The sequence below is a fragment of the Balaenoptera acutorostrata genome, chromosome 3, assembly GCF_949987535.1.
Source record: "Balaenoptera acutorostrata chromosome 3, mBalAcu1.1, whole genome shotgun sequence".
Classification (NCBI taxonomy): domain Eukaryota; kingdom Metazoa; phylum Chordata; class Mammalia; order Artiodactyla; family Balaenopteridae; genus Balaenoptera; species Balaenoptera acutorostrata.
The window spans coordinates 135282390-135301206 of NC_080066.1; the positions used below are offsets into that span (position 1 = coordinate 135282390).

Below are 18817 nucleotides of genomic sequence, written 5' to 3' on the forward strand. Positions count from 1 at the left end.
ATGTCTAGACATTGATACAAAATTCTTACACTAGGAACAAATGGACAAACCTGAAATACGGCACATCATGTTGTGGCTGAGATACCTGATCTGCATGTACTTCAAGTGATGGGACTTCTTCTTTTATTGAAAGGCCATCTGAATTTTTATTAGTAGTTTCATTTTTATTTAAAACATGGTCTATAGATTAAAGAAAATATTACATATAAATTTCAAAGCAGCAACTCATAAAATGACATCCCCCACAAGACAAATTTTTTTTAAATCCTTTAATTTTTTTCAATGTTGAATTTTAAAATTTTATTTCTGACTCAATTTCATTCACCACAAATCCTCTAAAGTGTCTCCTTATATTCATCTCCTCAAATTTACATTTATTTCCCCCCATCTTCTCAGTCTGTATTCCTTATTCCAACTCTTTCTCTCTCCAGATATCTTTCCCCATGTTTTCCCATCTCTCCTGACCCTGAGATCACATCCCTGAACTATATGTTGAAAAGGGCTCTAAACAAATGTCTGAGAAATCACAATCCACAAAATCAAGTAAAAAATTAACTAAAATACAATACCTTTATTCCAAACTGTTAGAGAACCCAAAGGACATTGTAATTTACTTGAATCTTGATGTACTGTCTTGGCAGACAAAGTTTTACATTTTTGTGCCAAGATTTCTTTTGTTGCTTCAGTCTTATCACTAAAAACAATAGCAAAAAAATACTTTATGAAACATGAGCCTCATATATCCAATTGAAGGATTTCAAAATGATGTTACTTTTTAAAAACCTGGGATTAAATAGAAATATGTTTCTATTTTTTTTTAATGTGTCTTTCTGAAGGGGAAAAAATTTAAACACCTATAGTGGGAATGTCCATCTTTACTAATTATAATGAGATCCAAAGACTGTGAAGATCTCTTCATGGAACATAAGCACTCATAGCCTTGGATGCTGCTGAGCAGTTTCTAGTAAATTTGCCGCCAGCCAGTCTTTGCAAAACAACCTTGCTGTTTCTCTTAAAGATTCCAACTGATCTTTCCCCCACTTTGCAAGTTAATTATCTTTGGCTTTAGAAGTAGTTTTTCTAAAGTAATACTCGGCAAAAAAACAAACAAAAAAACCCCAAACCATGTCTGAACTACAGTATTATAGAAATTTCTTCCTTCTAAACATTTATTTCTAAGTATTATAAAAGCAAAAAAACACAAAGTGTACCATGAAAATAATGATAAAAACAATGTATAGGAAATATCAAAACTGTCAAACACATTACTGTAGGCTTCTGAAGAATTTTTTAAAAGACCAAATTTTCATGATTTATAATTAATATAATTTACTAACTAAATAATAACTTTTAAAAAGCACAGGACAAATCTAAGAAAGGCATTTGTTAACCATCTTAGCAAGGAATTCATTATTAACATTAAATTCTTACACTTCTGTGTTTAAAGGGGTCCAGGTATAACTGGGTGTCAAGAAAGCACTGGCACTTCTGGGAGTCATAGGTGTTACTTGATAGGTCTTCAGACCATCTAGTGGCTGAAACATAAAATCTTTAGGTGCAAAGGAATTCTTCCCCTTCATTTTTGCACTATTTGTCTTAGATAAATTTTCCATTTTTGATAAGACTCCATCTGGATCCATTCCAATTGTTGTACTGGTTTGTGAATCCAAAGTACTTTCTTCACTATCAACTTTAAAAGAAATGGCCTAGATGGGAGGAAACAGAATGGAGTAAGAATTTCTCTTCTGGGGATATATTCAAACCAATTTTTACAGGCCTGAAAATATGAAAGCTGAGATATGTGTCCCTTGTGCATAATTTAAGAGAAAAAAATAAATACAATTAAATGTAAATATGGACTCAGTAGCCAGCTAACTAAACCACTGTCATGATCCAGAGAGAGACAGAACCAATCCTCATTAAAAGGACTAAATAATAGGTTTTAAGTATTAAAATTAAATATATGTAAACTAAGTTGGAAAAATTACCCACTAACAAATACCTACCTTTTTATTTAAATTATGTTGATAATTACAATGGTTGAGAATCAGAAATCCAATGTTTATTGGATGACTACTATTGTCAAGGACCAAATCCTCTTTTAAAATAACCTTGATTATAAATAAATTTATCATATGAGAAAAATATTTTTCAGTGTGACACAGTGAGATTAACCATATAAAATGTGAAGCTTATTTTCTCTGTCAATTTAATTATTTGGTTTTTTTTAAAACTGAGATATAACTGACATATAACATTATATTAGTTTCAGGTGTGCAACATAATGATTTGATATTTGTATATAGTGCAAAATGATCTAGATGATGAGTCTAATGAACATCTGTCACTACACAAAGTTACAATTGTTTTTTCTTGTGATGAGAACTTTTATGACCTACCCTCTTAGCAACTTTCAAATATACAACACAGTATTATTAACCATAGTCACTATGTTTTATATTACATCCCCAGGACTTACTTTGTAATTGGAAGTTTGTAACTTTTGACCACCTTCAGCGATTTCACCCACCCATATAAACATAATTTTTAGAGGTTTTTACATTTCTGATTTTTAATTTTTAGTTAAGAATCTAGCCACATTTCTTATACTTTGGCATAACTCTTTTTTTTTTTAAATTAATTTATTTATTTATTTTTGGCTGCGTTGGGTGCTCATTGCTGCACACAGTCTTTCTCTAGTTGCAGCGAGCAGGGGATACTCTTCGTTGCAGTGCGTGGGCTTCTCATTGCAGTGGCTTCTCTTGTTGCGAAGCATGGGCTCTAGGCACATGGGCTTCAGTAGTTGTGGCACACAGGCTTAGTTGCTCCGCGGCATGTGGGATCTTCCCGGACCAGGGCTCGAACCCATGTCCCCCTGCAGTGGCAGGCAGATTCTTAACCACTGTGCCACCAGGGAAGTCCCTAACTTTTTTTTAAGGTTAAGGAACTGTAGCATGGGTTATAAAACAAGGCATTGGGGCCTCAAAATTGTGGCTCTTTTTTGAAGACTCTACCATGTACTATGGTAGACGCTATCAGAAATGTTAGGTTATTTAATTCTTAAAACTACGCTATGTAGGTATTAGAGGTTGGAGATGGGAAAACAAATCCCTAAGTTGTCCAAGGTCATATAGCTAATTGGAAGCAGAGACAATATTCAAACTCAGGCCTAACTGAATCCAAAGTCAATGCATTTCACCCTACTCCATCCTATCTCTTAGCTAGTTCCCACATGAAGGTTTCTGTCAGCTGTGTTTTTATCACTTTCCTCTATTTCCTGTTAATCAAATTATGCTTTCTCTACCTATGAAACTCTGAGGATAAGACACCTGAAAAACAACAGTAAATCCTCCTGATGTTTCTTTATGGTTCAAGAGATTTTAACACATGTGTAAGTTAACTTCTTGAAGCAGTTCTATATGCTTAATTTCAATTTATGAAAGTAGCAGTGAGATTTTCAAAGTACCTAGAAATAAACAGATGTTTATACTCTACCTTGTCAGGTTTTGTTTCTATCTTTTTGGCAGGTCTTCCTTGATTTGGTGCCTCTGTTTCTGCTTCACTATCTAAAATAAAAGTGAAATAAGCCATCCATTTAGACTAGATAAAAAATGCTGCATTAAGGATACAAAATTAATGCACAGAAATCTCTTGCATTCTTATACACTAATGATGAAAAATCTGAAAGAGAAATTATGGAAACACTCCCATTTACCATTGCAACAAAAAGAATAAAATACCTAGGAATAAACCTACCTAGGGAGACAAAAGACCTGTATGCAGAAAACTATAAGACACTGCTGAAAGAAATTAAAGATGATACCAACAGATGGAGATGGATGTTCTTGGATTGGAAGAATCAATATTGTGAAAATGACTATACTACCCAAAGCAATCTACAGATTCAATGCAATCCCTATCAAATTACCAATGGCATTTTTTACGGAACTAGAACAAATCATCTTAAAATTTGTATGGAGACACAAAAGACCCCGAATAGCCAAAGCAGTCTTGAGGCAAAAAAATGGAGCTGGAGGAATCAGACTCCCTGACTTCAGACTATACTACAAAGCTACAGTAATCAAGACAATATGGTACTGTCACAAAAACAGAAACATAGATCAATGGAACAAGATAGAAAGCCCAGAGATAAACCCACGCACCTATGGTCAACTAATCTATGACAAAGGAGGCAAAGATATACAGTGGAGAAAAGACAGTCTCCTCAATAAGTGGTGCTGGGAAAACTGGACAGCTACATGTAAAAGAATGAAATTAGAACACTCCCTAACACCATACACAAAAATAAACTCAAAATGGATTCGAGACCTAAATGTTAAGACCGGACACTATAAAACTCTTAGAGGAAAACATAGGAAGAACACTCTTTGACATAAATCACAGCAAGATCTTTTTTGATCCACCTCCTAGAGTAATGGAAATAAAGACAAAAATAAACAAACGGGACCTAATGAAACTTCAAAGCTTTTGCACAGCAAAGGAAACCATAAACAAGACGAAAAGACAACCCTCAGAATGGGAGAAAATACTTGCAAATGAATCAACGGACAAAGGATTAATCTCCAAAATATATAAACAGCTCATTCAGCTCAATGTTAAAGAAACAAACAACCCAATCCAAAAATGGGCAGAAGACCTAAATAGACATTTCTCCAAAGAAGACATACAGACGGCCACGAAGCACATGAAAAGATGCTCAACATCACTAATTATTAGAGAAATGCAAATCAAAACTACAATGAGGTATCACCTCACACCACTTAGAATGGGCATCATCAGAAAATCTACAAACAACAGATGCTGGAGAGGGTGCGGAGAAAAGTGAACCCTCTTGCACTGTTGGTGGGAATGTAAATTGATACAGCCACTATGGAGAACAATATGGAGGTTCCTTAAAAAACTAAAAATAGATTTACCATATGATCCAGCAATCCCACTACTGGGCGTATACCCAGAGAAAACGATAATTCAAAAAGACACATGCACCCCAATGTTCATTGCAGCACTATTTACAATAGCCAGGTCATGGAAGCAACCTAAATGCCCATCAACAGACGAATGGATAAAGAAGTTGTGGTACATATATACAATGGAATATTACTCAGCCATGAAAAGGAACGAAATTGAGTCATTTGTTGAGACGTGGATGGATCTAGAGACTGTCATACAGAGTGAAGTAAGTCAGAAAGAGAAAAACAAATATCGTATATTAACGCATGTATGTGGAACGGTACAGATGAGCCGGTTTGCAGGGCAGAAGTTGAGACACAGATGTAGAGAACAGACATATGGACACCAAGGGGGGAAAACTGCGGTGGGGTGGGGATGGTGGTGTGCTGAATTGGGCGATTGGGATTGACATGTATACACTGATGTGTATAAAACTGATGACTAATAAGAACCTGAAGTATAAAAAAACAAACAAAACAACTAATACTAAACTTTCATTGGGTTATTTGTATGGAAATATGTTAATATAAATGTTTCAGACATTACATGAAATTTCTAAAAATCTTATATGTTCTGCTATAATGTTATAAGTCATAATTCTAGTTATTACTTTAAAATGTGTATCTCAGAAATAACTAAAAAAAAAAAAATTTATTACAAAAGAATGGCTATATTTCCCTGTGCTGTACAATAGATCCTTGCTGCTTATCTATTTGAAGTTCTTAAAATACACCCAATGTGAAACATGCTAATCCTAAAAAACAAAACAAACAAACAAACAAAAAAGATGGGCATGATATTCTGCTGAGTTTAATCTCTCTCTCATCTCCCTGTCTCTCTCTCTCCCTCTCTCCCTCTCCACCTGCTTACCATCCTCTGTCCTTGGGAAAAATAATCCAAAGGGAAAAAGTCATTAGGTGCTTTCTTACACACAACACACACACACACACACACACACACACACACACACACACACACAGTCCCTCTCTCTCTTACTCTCTTTATTTCTCTCTCTCTAAAGTAGTTGATATTGAGGTTTTGTTTTGTTTTGTTATAGTAGAGAATGTAAGATTTTCAATTCACTTACTATGTAAAATAAAGTCAGGACCAGAATGCTTATTTCATAAATTAAGTCAGTATTTTAAATATAGAAAAAAAAAATGCTGCATTAAAAGTACTAGGTAATTTGGGAAGGGAAAAAAGGCAATAGGAATGTATGCCTTAAAGAATTTTATGATTAAAAGTCACATTATAAAATAGGAAAAAAATAGATGAAATTTCCTGCCAAGTTTAGGCCATCTGTTTTCAAAACAAAACAAAAGTGTTAAGGTATTTTACCTTTTGCCTCTGAATATCAAATATGTATTTATTATAGAAAATTAGAAAAAATTTTAAAAAGCACAAAAACAACAACAATCAAATATTTTACTCAAGCTTACACTACTCAGTGGTAATCACTATTGACACTTCAGAATACGTTTTCCCAGTTTTTTCCTATGTTCACATTCACATACATATTTTAGAATTTCAATCATACTCTTCAGAGTTTGAGTTTGATTTTCTTTGCCCACTTAATATGATTAACCATGTCATTAAGTGTTCTTTCATACATTGTTCTTAAATGGTTACATTGTATTCCAGCAAACGTATGGACTGTAACTTATTGGGGCCATTAATTTTTCACTTTGAAGCACTGCTTACACCAATTCAGTACTTCAACATTTGAGCACCCACTGTGTGCTAACGGGATATCGGGGCACAAAACCTATCTTCGGGAATTAGAATCTCCATTTCCTCCTCTCCTACCCAAAGAAGTACATGATGATTTAAAAAATTGAACACAGGGGCTTGCCTGGTGGTGCAGTAGTTAAGAATCCACCTGCCAATGCAGGGGACACGGGTTTGACCCCTGATCCGGGAAGATCCCACATGCCACGGAGCAACTAAGCCCATGCGCCACAACTACTGAGCCTCTGCTCTAGAGCCCAAGAGCCACAACTACTGAGCCTGCGTGTCACAACTACTGAAGCCCGTGCGCCTAGAGCCCATGCTCCACAACAAGAGAAGCCAATGCAATGAGAAGCCTGTGCACCACAGCGAAGAGTAGCCCCTGCTGGCCACAACTAGAGAAAGCCCGCGCGCAGCAACGAAGACTCAATGCAGCCAAATATTAATTAATTAATTAATTAATTTTAAAAAATTGAACACAAAGAACCTCAAGTACCAAAACATCCTAGCTCAGTCACTGATCAAGAAATGTTCTTACCATTAGTAGCCCTTGTCACTGGCTTTCTTGCTGTAGTAGGCAGGACTGTTCTGGCAATCTGCTTTGCTGCTTGAGTAGCCGATCGAGTCATTCTCACTGGCGGCATTACAGGTTGTATAGCTGTGGGAACAAATAATAAAATCAAATGTTTGTGGTAATTTTAAATTATTGTTGTGGCAACATCAGGACTTACCTTTTTTCTCTTTGTCCAACACTTTCTTTTCAGAAGCTTGTCTTTGACTAGGTCGGATTGTTCGAACATCACTCCCATTATCAATCTATTCAAAAGATTAGGTACTATGTGATTTAATTGCATAATGAATCAAACCACCATATTTTTTTTTAACCACCATATTTTTAATGTGTAAATTGACCCCTCATCTGAAACCTGATATTGTAAATGACTCAGCAAAAAACCCACTACCCCAGATAAAATGAGATGAAGAAACAATTTTTCCATTATATACATTTCCTTACAAGCTTTTTCAGAATCCTAGAATTTAGAAAATGCTAATAACCTAAGCTATTAAAAAATAACTGACTATAATCTTCTGAGACTCCTTAAACATACCAGGCATGTTTTCAATTCAAGACCTTTGAATTTTGTCTAGAAAATTCTTCTCCTGGAAGAAAGCTCTTTCCCACAGTTCACTCTTCTACTTCCTTAAAGACTTCATTTAAAATGCCACCATCTGGGGACTTCCCTGGTGGCGCAGTGGTTAAGAATCTGCCTGCCAATGCAGGGGACACGGGTTTGAGCCTTGGTCTGGGAAGATCCCACATGCCACGGAGCAACTAAGCCCGTGCACCACAACTACTGAGCCCACGCACTGCAACTACTGAAGCCCACATGCCTAGAGCCCGTGCTCTGCAACAAGAGAAGCCACCACAACAAGAAGCCTGCGCACTGCAACAAAGAGTAGCCCCTGCTTGCCGCAACTAGAGAAAAGCCCGCACACAGCAATGAAGACCCAATGCAGTCAAAAATAAATAAACAAATAAATTTATAAAAAATAAAATAAAATAAAATGCCATCATCTCAGTGAGGCCTGATCAAAATTCCACCCTACACCTACTTCAAAACTCCCCACCTCCCTTATTTTTTTTTTTAATCTCCCCCAAAATACTTAATACTTTTGACCATCTGACACACTATATAGTTCTTTTTTTAGTACTATCTCTCATGTAAGCTCCTTGAAAACAGGGAATTTTGTTTGTTTTGCTCACTGTTATATTCTAGAACCTAGAGGAACATGGTAGTGACTCAAATTCATTGAATACATGAAACTTAGCTTCCTCACCTGACAAAGAGGCATACTATTTCCCTCTTGGCCCACTTGACTTTATTTTAGCAATCCTCCTAATAAGTTTATCCATAACCATGTTTTGAAGGCCCATAAGTTTATAACACTCACCCTGTATGCTTTTTATTTCTATCTGCACTTCATGGTGACATGGGATGCATAATAGAAGCCCGGTAAACAAACAAACATAAAAAGAGTGTGGCACAGAGTTTAGTATAGATCTCATAAGGGATGTCTGGGCAAAGAATATTTTAAGTGATTATTTCCTTAGCATCTAGCCAAATCTGCTCTGTCACCATACCAAAACAGTGATTTTGGTAGTACTATTGACTCTAGTAAAATAATCACTATGCTTGAAGATGGTATTAGATTAAAAATAAATTTACTTACTCTGAGGAAAAAAAGTACAATTTGTCATTTTAGTAACAATGACCTACTAACTATCAACTATACCTTTGTCAGCTCCATTTGGTCTTTGGCCTTTGACCTTGTAATCCGTACAGAAGATGGAACAGCCTTAAAACAGTCAAAAGAAGATAAAGTTAAAAAAATAAATAAATAAACTGGCAAAATTTACTTCCATGTCTCATTATGAAATAAAGTTCCCACTTTAAAGTTAAATTTTATCCTTAATCATTTATGGCAAAAAGATACTTGCTAACTTAAATTAATTGTTTTTTCTTTTTTCTTTTTTAATTTAAATTTTAATTGTTTTGGCCGTGCCGTGCAGCTTGCGGGATCTTAGTTCCCCAACCAGGGATTGAACTCGGGCCTCTGGCAGTGAAAGCACTAAGTCCTAACCCCTGGACTGCCAGAGAATTTCCTAAATTATTGTTTTTTCTGGTTCTGGCTTGATTTAAATTACGTTTAAGTTAAAACTTCAGAACTTACCCATATTTCTCAATGAGGAGAGAGAAGAAATTTCAAAGCATATTTTCCAAGTATTAGGATCCTCATTAATATGATTAGCTAGACATATTTGAAAGGGGGTAGATGGACAAACTAGAGTATTAGGATCTTTTTTTTCTGTTTATGAAAAGATACTGTACAGCTTACTTCCCTAGTTTTGACAACTTGCCTTCAAATCTCATGATTATACACCTGTCCATTGTCAGTAAGAAAATGGAGACCTAATCACAAAATGTGAAAAAAATTTACCATGAGAAAGACCAATTAAAAAATTATAAGGTATTTATCAACTCTGTAAAATTTCTTAAGAAACATAACCAGGGACTTCCCCAGTGGTCCAATGGTTAAGAATCCACCTTCCAATGCAGGGGACATGGATTTGATCCATGGTCGGGGAACTAAGATCCCACACGCCACGGCGCAACTACGCCCATGCGCCACAACTAGAGAAGCCCACATGCAGCAACGAAGACCCAACGCAGCCAAAATTAAACAAATAAAAAAAACCCCATAACGATGTGTCTTTTGTTCCTCCTACATATATTTTTAAGATATTTTAAAATAGTTGTTTACAGTGTAGACCAATGATTGGTATCTACATATTCCTAAAAAGACAGCTTAAATCTAATCCCTTCCAAGAGGTCTTCTTTGATGTTCCTCCAAATATAAACGATCTATCCTTCCTCTAATATACAGAACATATTTATCTGTATCTTTCCACCTTGAACTACAGTTTATTAATTATGGTCTCTTCTACAGTGTCCTAAGATCATACAGAGTAAATAAATCAAAGATCTGTCAAATTAATCACTGAGATTCATGAAGCCTAGAAAAACAAGCAATATCTTGGGCCTTTATATTATTCAATTCTTATTTAAATCAGGAATGAGTATACAGTCAATGAGATCTTTTATACATATCTTTAAATAGCAAATCAGGGACTTCCCTGGTGGCGCAGTGGTTAAGAATCCGCCTGCCGGGGGCTTCCCTGGTGGCGCAGTGGTTGAGAATCTGCCTGCTAATGCAGGGGACACAGGTTCGAGCCCTGGTCTGGGAGGATCCCACGTGCCGTGGAGCAACTGGGCCCGTGAACCACAACTGCTGAGCCTGCACGTCTGGAGCCTGTGCTCCGCAACAAGAGAGGCCGCGATAGTGAGAGGCCCGTGCACCGCGATGAAGAGTGGCCCCCACTTGCCGCAGCTAGAGAAAACCCTAGCACAGAAACGAAGACCCAACATAGCAATCAATCAATCAATCAATCAATCAATAAATCTTTAAAAAAAAAAAAAAGAATCCGCCTGCCAATGCAGGGGACACGGGTTCAAGCCCTGGTCCAGGAAGATCCCACATGCCGCGGAGCAACTAAGCCTGTGTGCCACAACTACTAAGCCTGAGCTCTAGGGCCCGCGAGCCACAACAACTGAGCCTGCGTGCCACAACTACTGAAGCTCGTGCGCCTAGAGCCCGTGCTCTGCAACAAGAGAAGCCACCTCAGTGAGAAGCCTGCGCACCACAACGAAGAGTAGCCCCGGCTCGCTGCAACTAGAGAAAGCCCACGCACAGCAACGAAGACCCAACACAGCCAAAAATAAATAAATAAATAATAATAAAATAAATAAATAGCAAATCACCAGTGACTAGCAAGTTAACAAATCCAACTGATCTGTTCAAACTTCATCCTTCCTGATTCACTAACCATTCTCTTTAGATCACCCCTCCTTTAGCTTCTATCCTCCATTTTAGCTCTGCTGCCACTCTGACCAGTCCTTTTCAGCCTATCACTGCCCACCTGAAGGTGTTCTCTAGACCTCACTCTTTCATAATTTTATATATCCTAATTGGAATGGTCTCATTTAGTCCTACAGCTTAAGTGTCCATTCATACTCCCAATATCATATCCAAAATCCACATCTTAGCATGGATCCTCATCCTGATTTCCTAACTTTTATTCCCAACTGCCTGATGTCTAGATGGTCCAAATAGGATTTTTTTTAAAAAGGGTATTAATATTCACCCACTTAAGCTTTTCTTGCCTTCCTCATCTCTTTTAGCCACAGCAAAATTTGTATTATTGATCAAACTATTATCTTCAGAATCATCATCTTATCTCTAACTCTTCAACTTCCTCCACCCCTCACCATCTACTTGGTCACCAGTCCTATCAAATTTATCTCTTAAGATGTCTTACATGACACCTGTTAGAATGGCTATTATCAAAAAGACAAGAAATAATAAGTGTTGGTGGGGATATGGAGAAAAGGGAACCCCTGAGCACTGTTGGTAGGAATGTAAATTGGTGCAGGCACTATGGAAAACAGTATGGAAGATCCTCAAACAATTAAATTTAGAACTACCATATGATCCAGCATTTCCAATTCTGAGTATTTATCCAAAGGAAATGAAAACACTAACTCAAAAAGATATATGTATCCCCATGTACATTGCAGCATTATTTACAATAGCCAAGACTTATAAACAACTCAAGTGTCCATCACTTGAGTGAGGTGCAGGGTAGGTGAAATGGGTGAAGGTGGTCAAAAAGTACAAACTTCCAGGTTTAAAATAAGTAAGTCCTGGGAATGTAATATACAGTATGGTGACTACAGTTAATAATACTGTATTGTATATTTGAAAGTTGCTAAGAGAGTATATCTGAAATGTTCTCATCACAAGAAAAAAAGTTTTGTAACTATGTGTGGTGATGGATGGTAACTAGACTAATTGTGGTGATCATCTTGTAATGTATACAAATAATGAATCATTATGTTGTACACCTGAAACTAATATGTCAATTACATCTCCAGAAAAATGATGTCTTAAACCTATTTCTTCTTTTTAAACCAATGGCTCAGTCCACTTATCTCATCTCACCTATTCTATAGAGAATATTCACAATATAGACTCACAACTGGTCTTCCTATCTATAAATGCTTCCCTTTCTAGACTATAATCCTCAAGTCCAGGCTAATCTTCCCTGAGTATTACTTTGATAATGGTACAACCTCGTTTATAAACCTCCCTTGACTCTCCATATCCTAGAGGATAAATGCCAAATACTTTGGTATAGCATTCACTGTTCAGCCTGGCTCTACCAGCTTTCCTAGTTTTATCCAATCTCAACCTAAATATAGCTACATCAAGAGACCCTGTTTTCATCTTCTGAGTTACTATTATGTCATTCCCACCTCCTACCAACTAATTAAATGAATAAAGGGACTCAGGGGAAATGGTTATTTTAGTCATCTAATCTCCTAAAGAAAATTCCAGTTAAAAGGAACTATTCCTCTATATCAAGTTAGGATACTAAACTTACCTTTTTTGGCTCAGCTTTCATAGTACTCTGGTTTGAGAAAAGAAAACAAGGAATATCAGGTCTATAAAGACCCACTTTAAATACTCCTCGTTTAGCTTTCTCTCTCTGCTCTTTCAATTTTTGAAGCTGCTTTTCTTCTTTGTATTTTTGGAGCATTTGTTTTCGTTGATCACCTAGAATAGTTTTCACTGACTCTAAGTAGGAAAAAGAAAAAAAGAAAAAAACAATATATAAAACATTTCAGATAAAAAGGCAAACATCTTAACTTCTAACTTCAACTGTTGCTAAGAAATGCTTTTAGTAACTTCTTGTTAATTCCTTAGCACTTCAAGTTATTTCCACCCCTATTTTAAAATTCCTATTTCTTTCACCTTCATTTGTTCAAATATATAACTGTTTACTATGTACTAGGCATGTATTACTTCACTTTTAAATTAATTAGCTTCTATGATAGTCTCCAAGCTGACCTCCAGCAATTCTCACCTCCTGGTAGACATGCCTTGTGTCATCCCCTCCCATACTGAATAGGGCTGACCTGTGTAACCAGGAAAGTACTGTGGAAATGATACAGAATGACTCCCACAACTAGGTCATTAAAGACATCGCAGCTTTTGCCCTGCTCTCTCTTGGATCACTTGCTCTAGGGGGAAGCCAGTGGCCACGTGGAACCTTAAGGAGACTCAAGCGGCCCCATGGAGATGTCCACATGACAAAGAACTAAGGCCTCCTGCCAAAAGCCAGCATCATCTTGCTGGTAATGTGAATGAGTCACCTTAGAAGCAGATCCTTTACAATAACCAAAACAGGGACTTCTCCGGTGGTCCAGTGGTTAAGACTCCCAATGCAGGGGGCCCGGGTTCAATCCCTGGTCGTGGAACTAAGATCCCACATACCGCAACTCAGCCTGTGCACCACAACTAGAGAAGCCCATGTGCCGCAACTAAGAAGCCCGTGTGCCGCAACTAAATAAACCGCGTGCCGCGACTAAGACCCGGCGCAGACAAAAAAAATCCAGTGTCCTTATAATGATGGCCCTCAGGGCTCTATGGGAGCTAACCTATTTGCCTTCTCTAGCCATGCTTACCTACTTGCTTTCTCTGGAACACACCAGACCCACTCCCACCTCCAGGCCTTCGCAAATGAGGAATAAAAGATATTCTAATAGCTTACTGACAAGGTTAAATTTTGTTTGAAAGATTTTGGTCGAGGAAAGAAGCATTTGAGAGGGTACGAGTAGAGGCAAGGAGACAACTCAGAAGGTAATGTCATCTCTTCTCAGACAGAAAATGTCTAGTTCTTCCTTCAAAGGCCATCCTATATAATCCTACGACCCAGTGTTCATTTTCTCTGAACTCCTAAGAGATGTTATTCTTTACTCTATCCCCCTCAACCACCAACCCACTTCCTTTGACCTTCAAACATAAACTGATCACTTCATCTCAAAAACAAAAAAGTACCCTATGACACTTTAATCCAATTCCTTTCTCTCACTTTTCTTTAGAATCACAAAAATGACAAATCTGGAAGAAATAGTTTAGCCCAACCTCCCCTTTTACAGAAGCAATTAAGCTGAATATGTTGAGTGTCTTGTACGCGTCACACATTACACTGGTTCTGGAAAAATGATAAAACTGAAGTAGTGAACATGTAAAACAACTTGACATCTCATTTCTTTCTCTATAAAACTTCTAAGACTTCATCTTTCTGCCATTTCTTCACAATTTATCCTTGCTTTATTTCACTGCAATCTAGCTCCTAGTGCCTGCTATATAAACACAACTAAATAGGAGTCCAATAAGTCCTTCTGATTAAATGCACGTCATTTCCCTGTTCTCTTCCTTCTTTTCTATAGCATCCCTTGCCTTCTAAGACATTCATTTTTATTATTTTTATCTCTTGCTGAGATCATTCTCCTTTCTGGTTGGTTCTTTCCCTACTAATTACCCCAAATCCTTTTGGGCAAACTACAGGGATGAATCCTTCGCTCTTCCCTCTAAGAAGTGTTCCCATTGGCAAAGTATCCTTACTTCATGGATACTTCAATCAATTCTATTTTTATGTCCCTTATTAATTTATCTTGTCAATATTTATCTTATCCAAGCTCCAGAAGTAAGAACTTTAGGATTCCTGTAAGGCCATATAGGTAAAAAGTGTTATAATACTCCATAGGTGAATGGCTTTAGCCTAGCTAGGACGTTCACAGCCTTTACTTGAGTGCTTTTTTTTGGGGTGGGGGGAGAGGGGGGCATGCCAGGCAGCCTGCAGGATCTTAGTTCCCCGACCAGGGATCAAACCTGGGCCCCTGGCAGTGGAAGTGTGGAGTCCTAACTACTGGACCATCAGGGAATTCCCAACACAGCCTTTACCTGAAATAGACAGTATTTAGTTGTAGAAAACACCAAGTTATTTAGAATGGCATTTCAAAACTCCATTATTCCGGTCAGGGTTTTTTTTAACCTCAGGTATTAAACCAACTTTTATTCACTCTTCAAACACTTGAAATTACAATAGACTTTTACTTACTTGTCTTGACATTGGCCTTTTCTGGAACAAGCTCATGAGATGTCTCATCTAATTCAAGAAGAAATCTACCTTCCAAGGTTGGAACGTTGACATCTTTCAAACCAAAGTGTCTATTTCGTTCATATTCCTTATGTCTGTTTTCTTTCTGAGACAGTGATTTCCTATGAGCAATTTTAGTTCTAATCATGTCGGTACTTAATTCCTTTCTGTGTCGATTGGCAAAATGTGATGAAGCCATCCTATCAGGAAAAAGAGAGAAAGACCAACTTACATGAAATTTCATTTGATTATTTAAAAAGTTAGGATTCCAGTTCACCTCCTACCCCAGAGTCTTCTGAAATAAAAATATTAAAATACAGCTCTCTGGGCTCAGACCTAGGTTGTGGCAACATGGCTAAACGCACCAAGAAGGTCAGAATCGTGGGTAAATACGGAACCCATTATGGTGCCTCCCTCAGGAAAATGGTGAAGAAAATTGAAATCAGCCAGCACGCCTAGCACACTTGCTCCTGTGACAAAACCAAGATGAAGAGACAAGCTGTGGGCATTTGGCATTTCCTACATGAAAGCGGTGGCTGATGGTGCCTGGACCTACAACACCACTTCTGCCGTCACAGTAAAGTCACCAGAAGACTGAAGGAACTGAAGGACCAGTAGCAGGCCACCATTTGAAACATTGCTAGCCTATAATAAATGGGTTAATTTACGTAACAAAAAAAAATACAAAATAGAATAAATATGTGACTGAAGAGTGGGAAGGAGGTTATCAAAAGATAAAACACTACAACCTATTTTGGGGTTCTGAACAGGAACTTGCTTGACAGATGAAGTGAAGCCCAGGAAGCTAAAGTCCAGAATATAAATAAGAGGGTCTAGGCTTACCATAGAGAACACTGCAAAATAGAATAGGAAGTAAAGGTGAAAATAGGGATATAGTATACAGACTAGTTTCCTTAACTTTCCCCTGGTGATGAATGCAAGCAGGCTGGCATTTTTTCTCAAGCCAAAAAACAAAACAAACAAAACACGCAAGATGCCTATTAGGAAGGTAGGAATGATAAATAGGCAGTTAGATATACGAGACTGAGAAAAAGAAGGGTTTTCAGAAGTACCATGGTGATGCAAAAGGATAATCATATCAGTTTGCCCTGGTGAGGGCAGAATAAAATTCTTTTCGGCCATGTAAGAAGTCATACAGTGTACTTGGCATATACTCTTTTCTTAGAAAGATCCTTGGGAGAACAAGAAAGACAATGTCATGAGTTCCAAGAAACCATGGATCCAACTGAGGAAAAGAATAAAGGAAAGTGGAAAGTCTAAAGGCATCTCCTATTCAGCTGGTATGGAGAACAACCAAGCCAAACTGGAGAAAGAGGACTGATTCTCCAGGGAAAAGTCTTGCCAGCTTAAAAGAGAAGGGGGAAAAAAAAAAAAGGACGGAGGTCTGCCATTAGGAAGTTAGGGCAGGAATAAAGAGGTAGACATAGAGAATGGACTTGAGGACATGGGGTGGGAGGGGGAAGCTGGGGCGAAGTGAGAGTAGCATCGACATATATACACCACCAAATGCAAAATAGATAGCTAGTGGAAAGCAGCAGCATAGCACAGGGAGATCAGCTCAGTGCTTTGTGACCACCTAGAGGAGTGGGATAGGGAGGGTGGGAGGGAGGCTCAAGAGGGAGGGGATATGGGGATATATGTATGCATGTGGCTGATTCGCTTTGCTGTGCAACAGAAACTAACACAGTATTGTTAAGCAATTATACTCCGATAAAGATCTATTTAAAAAAAAAAGATATAAGCACACTATACCTTCAACAACAAGAAGAGAGTCCACTAGAAAAATGCAGATAAAAAAACTGCACAAGAAATGTAACAAATTAAAATGTTATATGATTTTAGGCAATCAACAGCGTATAAAAACATGAGAATTGGGGAGCTTCCCTGGTGGCGCAGTGGTTGAGAGTCTGCCTGCCAGTGCAGGGGACACGGGTTCGAGCCCTGGTCTGGGAGGATCCCACATGCCGCGGAGCAACTGGGCCCGTGAGCCGTAACTACTGAGCCTGCGCGTCTGGAGCCCCTGCTCCGCAACAAGAGAGGCCGCGACAGTGAGAGGCCCGCGCACCGCGATGAAGAGTGGCCCCCGCTCTCCGCAACTAGAGAAAGCCCTCGCACAGAAACGAAGACCCAACACAGCCAAAAATAAATAAATTAATTAATTTAAAAAAAAATTCTATGAGAACAAAGTTTAAAAAAAAAAACAACATGAGAATTCATCTGACCTGGATGCTAATAACATTCTCCTTTAAGGGCCCAGGGGAAGTGACAAAGGACTGTGCTCTTTTTTATCAAGAACTCTCCCCTACTATTTGATTTGCCACTTCTCGCAAACATTAAAGAAAAATTAAAATTACGTATTAGGTATTTAAAAATACAGCACAGAACTATACACGGCAAAGAGAAGAGAGAGAGAGAGAGAGAGAGAGAACGAACACCGAAGGCATATTTAATTATCACCTAAACCCTAAAAGGTATTTAGTATAACTGCCGTTATACAGATGAGGTAAATTAACTGCCCACATTTGCACAGCTAAAAGGTAGTGGAGCTGGAATCCCAAGCCAGGCAGCCTGGCTCTTCACACACATCTAAGTTCTCTTCTTTGGCTGACTGTAGTTTCTTCCAGCTTGAAAGTCTAGAATGCCTTAGTTTTGCTTGCCAAGGTTGTCAACCCAGGCGTTTTTAGTTGTCATAGAACCTGGAAAGAGCCACTGGAATAATGTTGGGGCCAAAAGCCAATAACGCCCCGGTGGTGAAATGATGCTGCTACACAGATCATGGCAACAAATATTTACTCTTCCGAAGGACTGCGTCATTAGCTTCGGGAAGGACAGGACGCTCCCCTGAGCGGCGTACAGCTCGCAGCCGCCGGTCCTCAGACCCCTCTAGACCTTCTAGAAGGAAGCGGACCAGCGCCCTCCCCCAGCTCCCCAGCATCCACATACCTGAGGCAGCTTCTAGCGTGAAACCTCAACCAAACTAAAAGTAAAGGAACCCGCTGGGCCTGGAAGACCACCGCCGCCTCCGAAGAAGGAACGCCTACGAGACTCGGCAAAATTCAAACTTCCCTCACCGAACTTCTGATTGGAGGTATTTTAAGCAACACTTCCGGTAAAGGTACCCGCCTCTTCCCTTCTACGAGGCTTGCGATTGGTTCGCTCCTTGCCCTATTTGAATTGATTGAAAGGCGAACCCTGTTCAAAGGGTGGCTGTGAGCGGAATCAATGGGCGGGTCTGCGATGCGATATTGATGAGGGGCGGAGCGGTGGGAGCGCTGTGGCTGGCGAGGAGCTACAGTGGCCGGCGGTTGACAGCGGGCTACGCCTGAAACCGCCCTGGAGTTCCCGGGGCCTCGCGGGTATTCGAGAAAAGACAGAGGAACTCGGATGGAGAAGAGGGGACTCAGAGTCTGCAGGGCTTTTTTTTTTTTTTAATTAATTTATTTATTTATTTATGGCTGTGCTGGGTCTTCG

At 38.6% G+C, this 18817-nt stretch overlaps 1 protein-coding gene and 1 pseudogene across 5 annotated transcripts in view; one reads left to right on the top strand and one right to left on the bottom strand.

Annotated features, from left to right (window-relative positions):
- DLGAP5 (DLG associated protein 5) overlaps positions 1–18428 on the bottom strand; it is a 40932-nt gene extending 22504 nt beyond the window's left edge. For 3 of the 5 annotated variants that reach the window (XM_007192893.2, XM_057542853.1, XM_057542855.1), the window contains exons 1-10: positions 18290–18428; positions 15287–15525; positions 12764–12957; positions 8995–9057; positions 7431–7515; positions 7238–7357; positions 3496–3566; positions 1432–1706; positions 570–694; positions 51–180 (exon numbers count right to left, since the gene is read on the bottom strand). In XM_007192893.2, coding sequence (XP_007192955.2) covers positions 51–180; positions 570–694; positions 1432–1706; positions 3496–3566; positions 7238–7357; positions 7431–7515; positions 8995–9057; positions 12764–12957; positions 15287–15524 — 1301 coding nt within the window. In that variant the 5' untranslated portion in view covers position 15525; positions 18290–18428. Of the gene's footprint in view, positions 1–50; positions 181–569; positions 695–1431; positions 1707–3495; positions 3567–7237; positions 7360–7430; positions 7516–8994; positions 9058–12763; positions 12958–15286; positions 15526–18289 lie in introns of those variants that run through there. The other 2 variants (XM_057542852.1, XM_057542856.1) reach the window with 2 other exon arrangements.
- LOC114239216 (60S ribosomal protein L37a-like) lies at positions 15677–15943 on the top strand (annotated as a pseudogene).
- Positions 18429–18817: the final 389 nt, after the last annotated feature.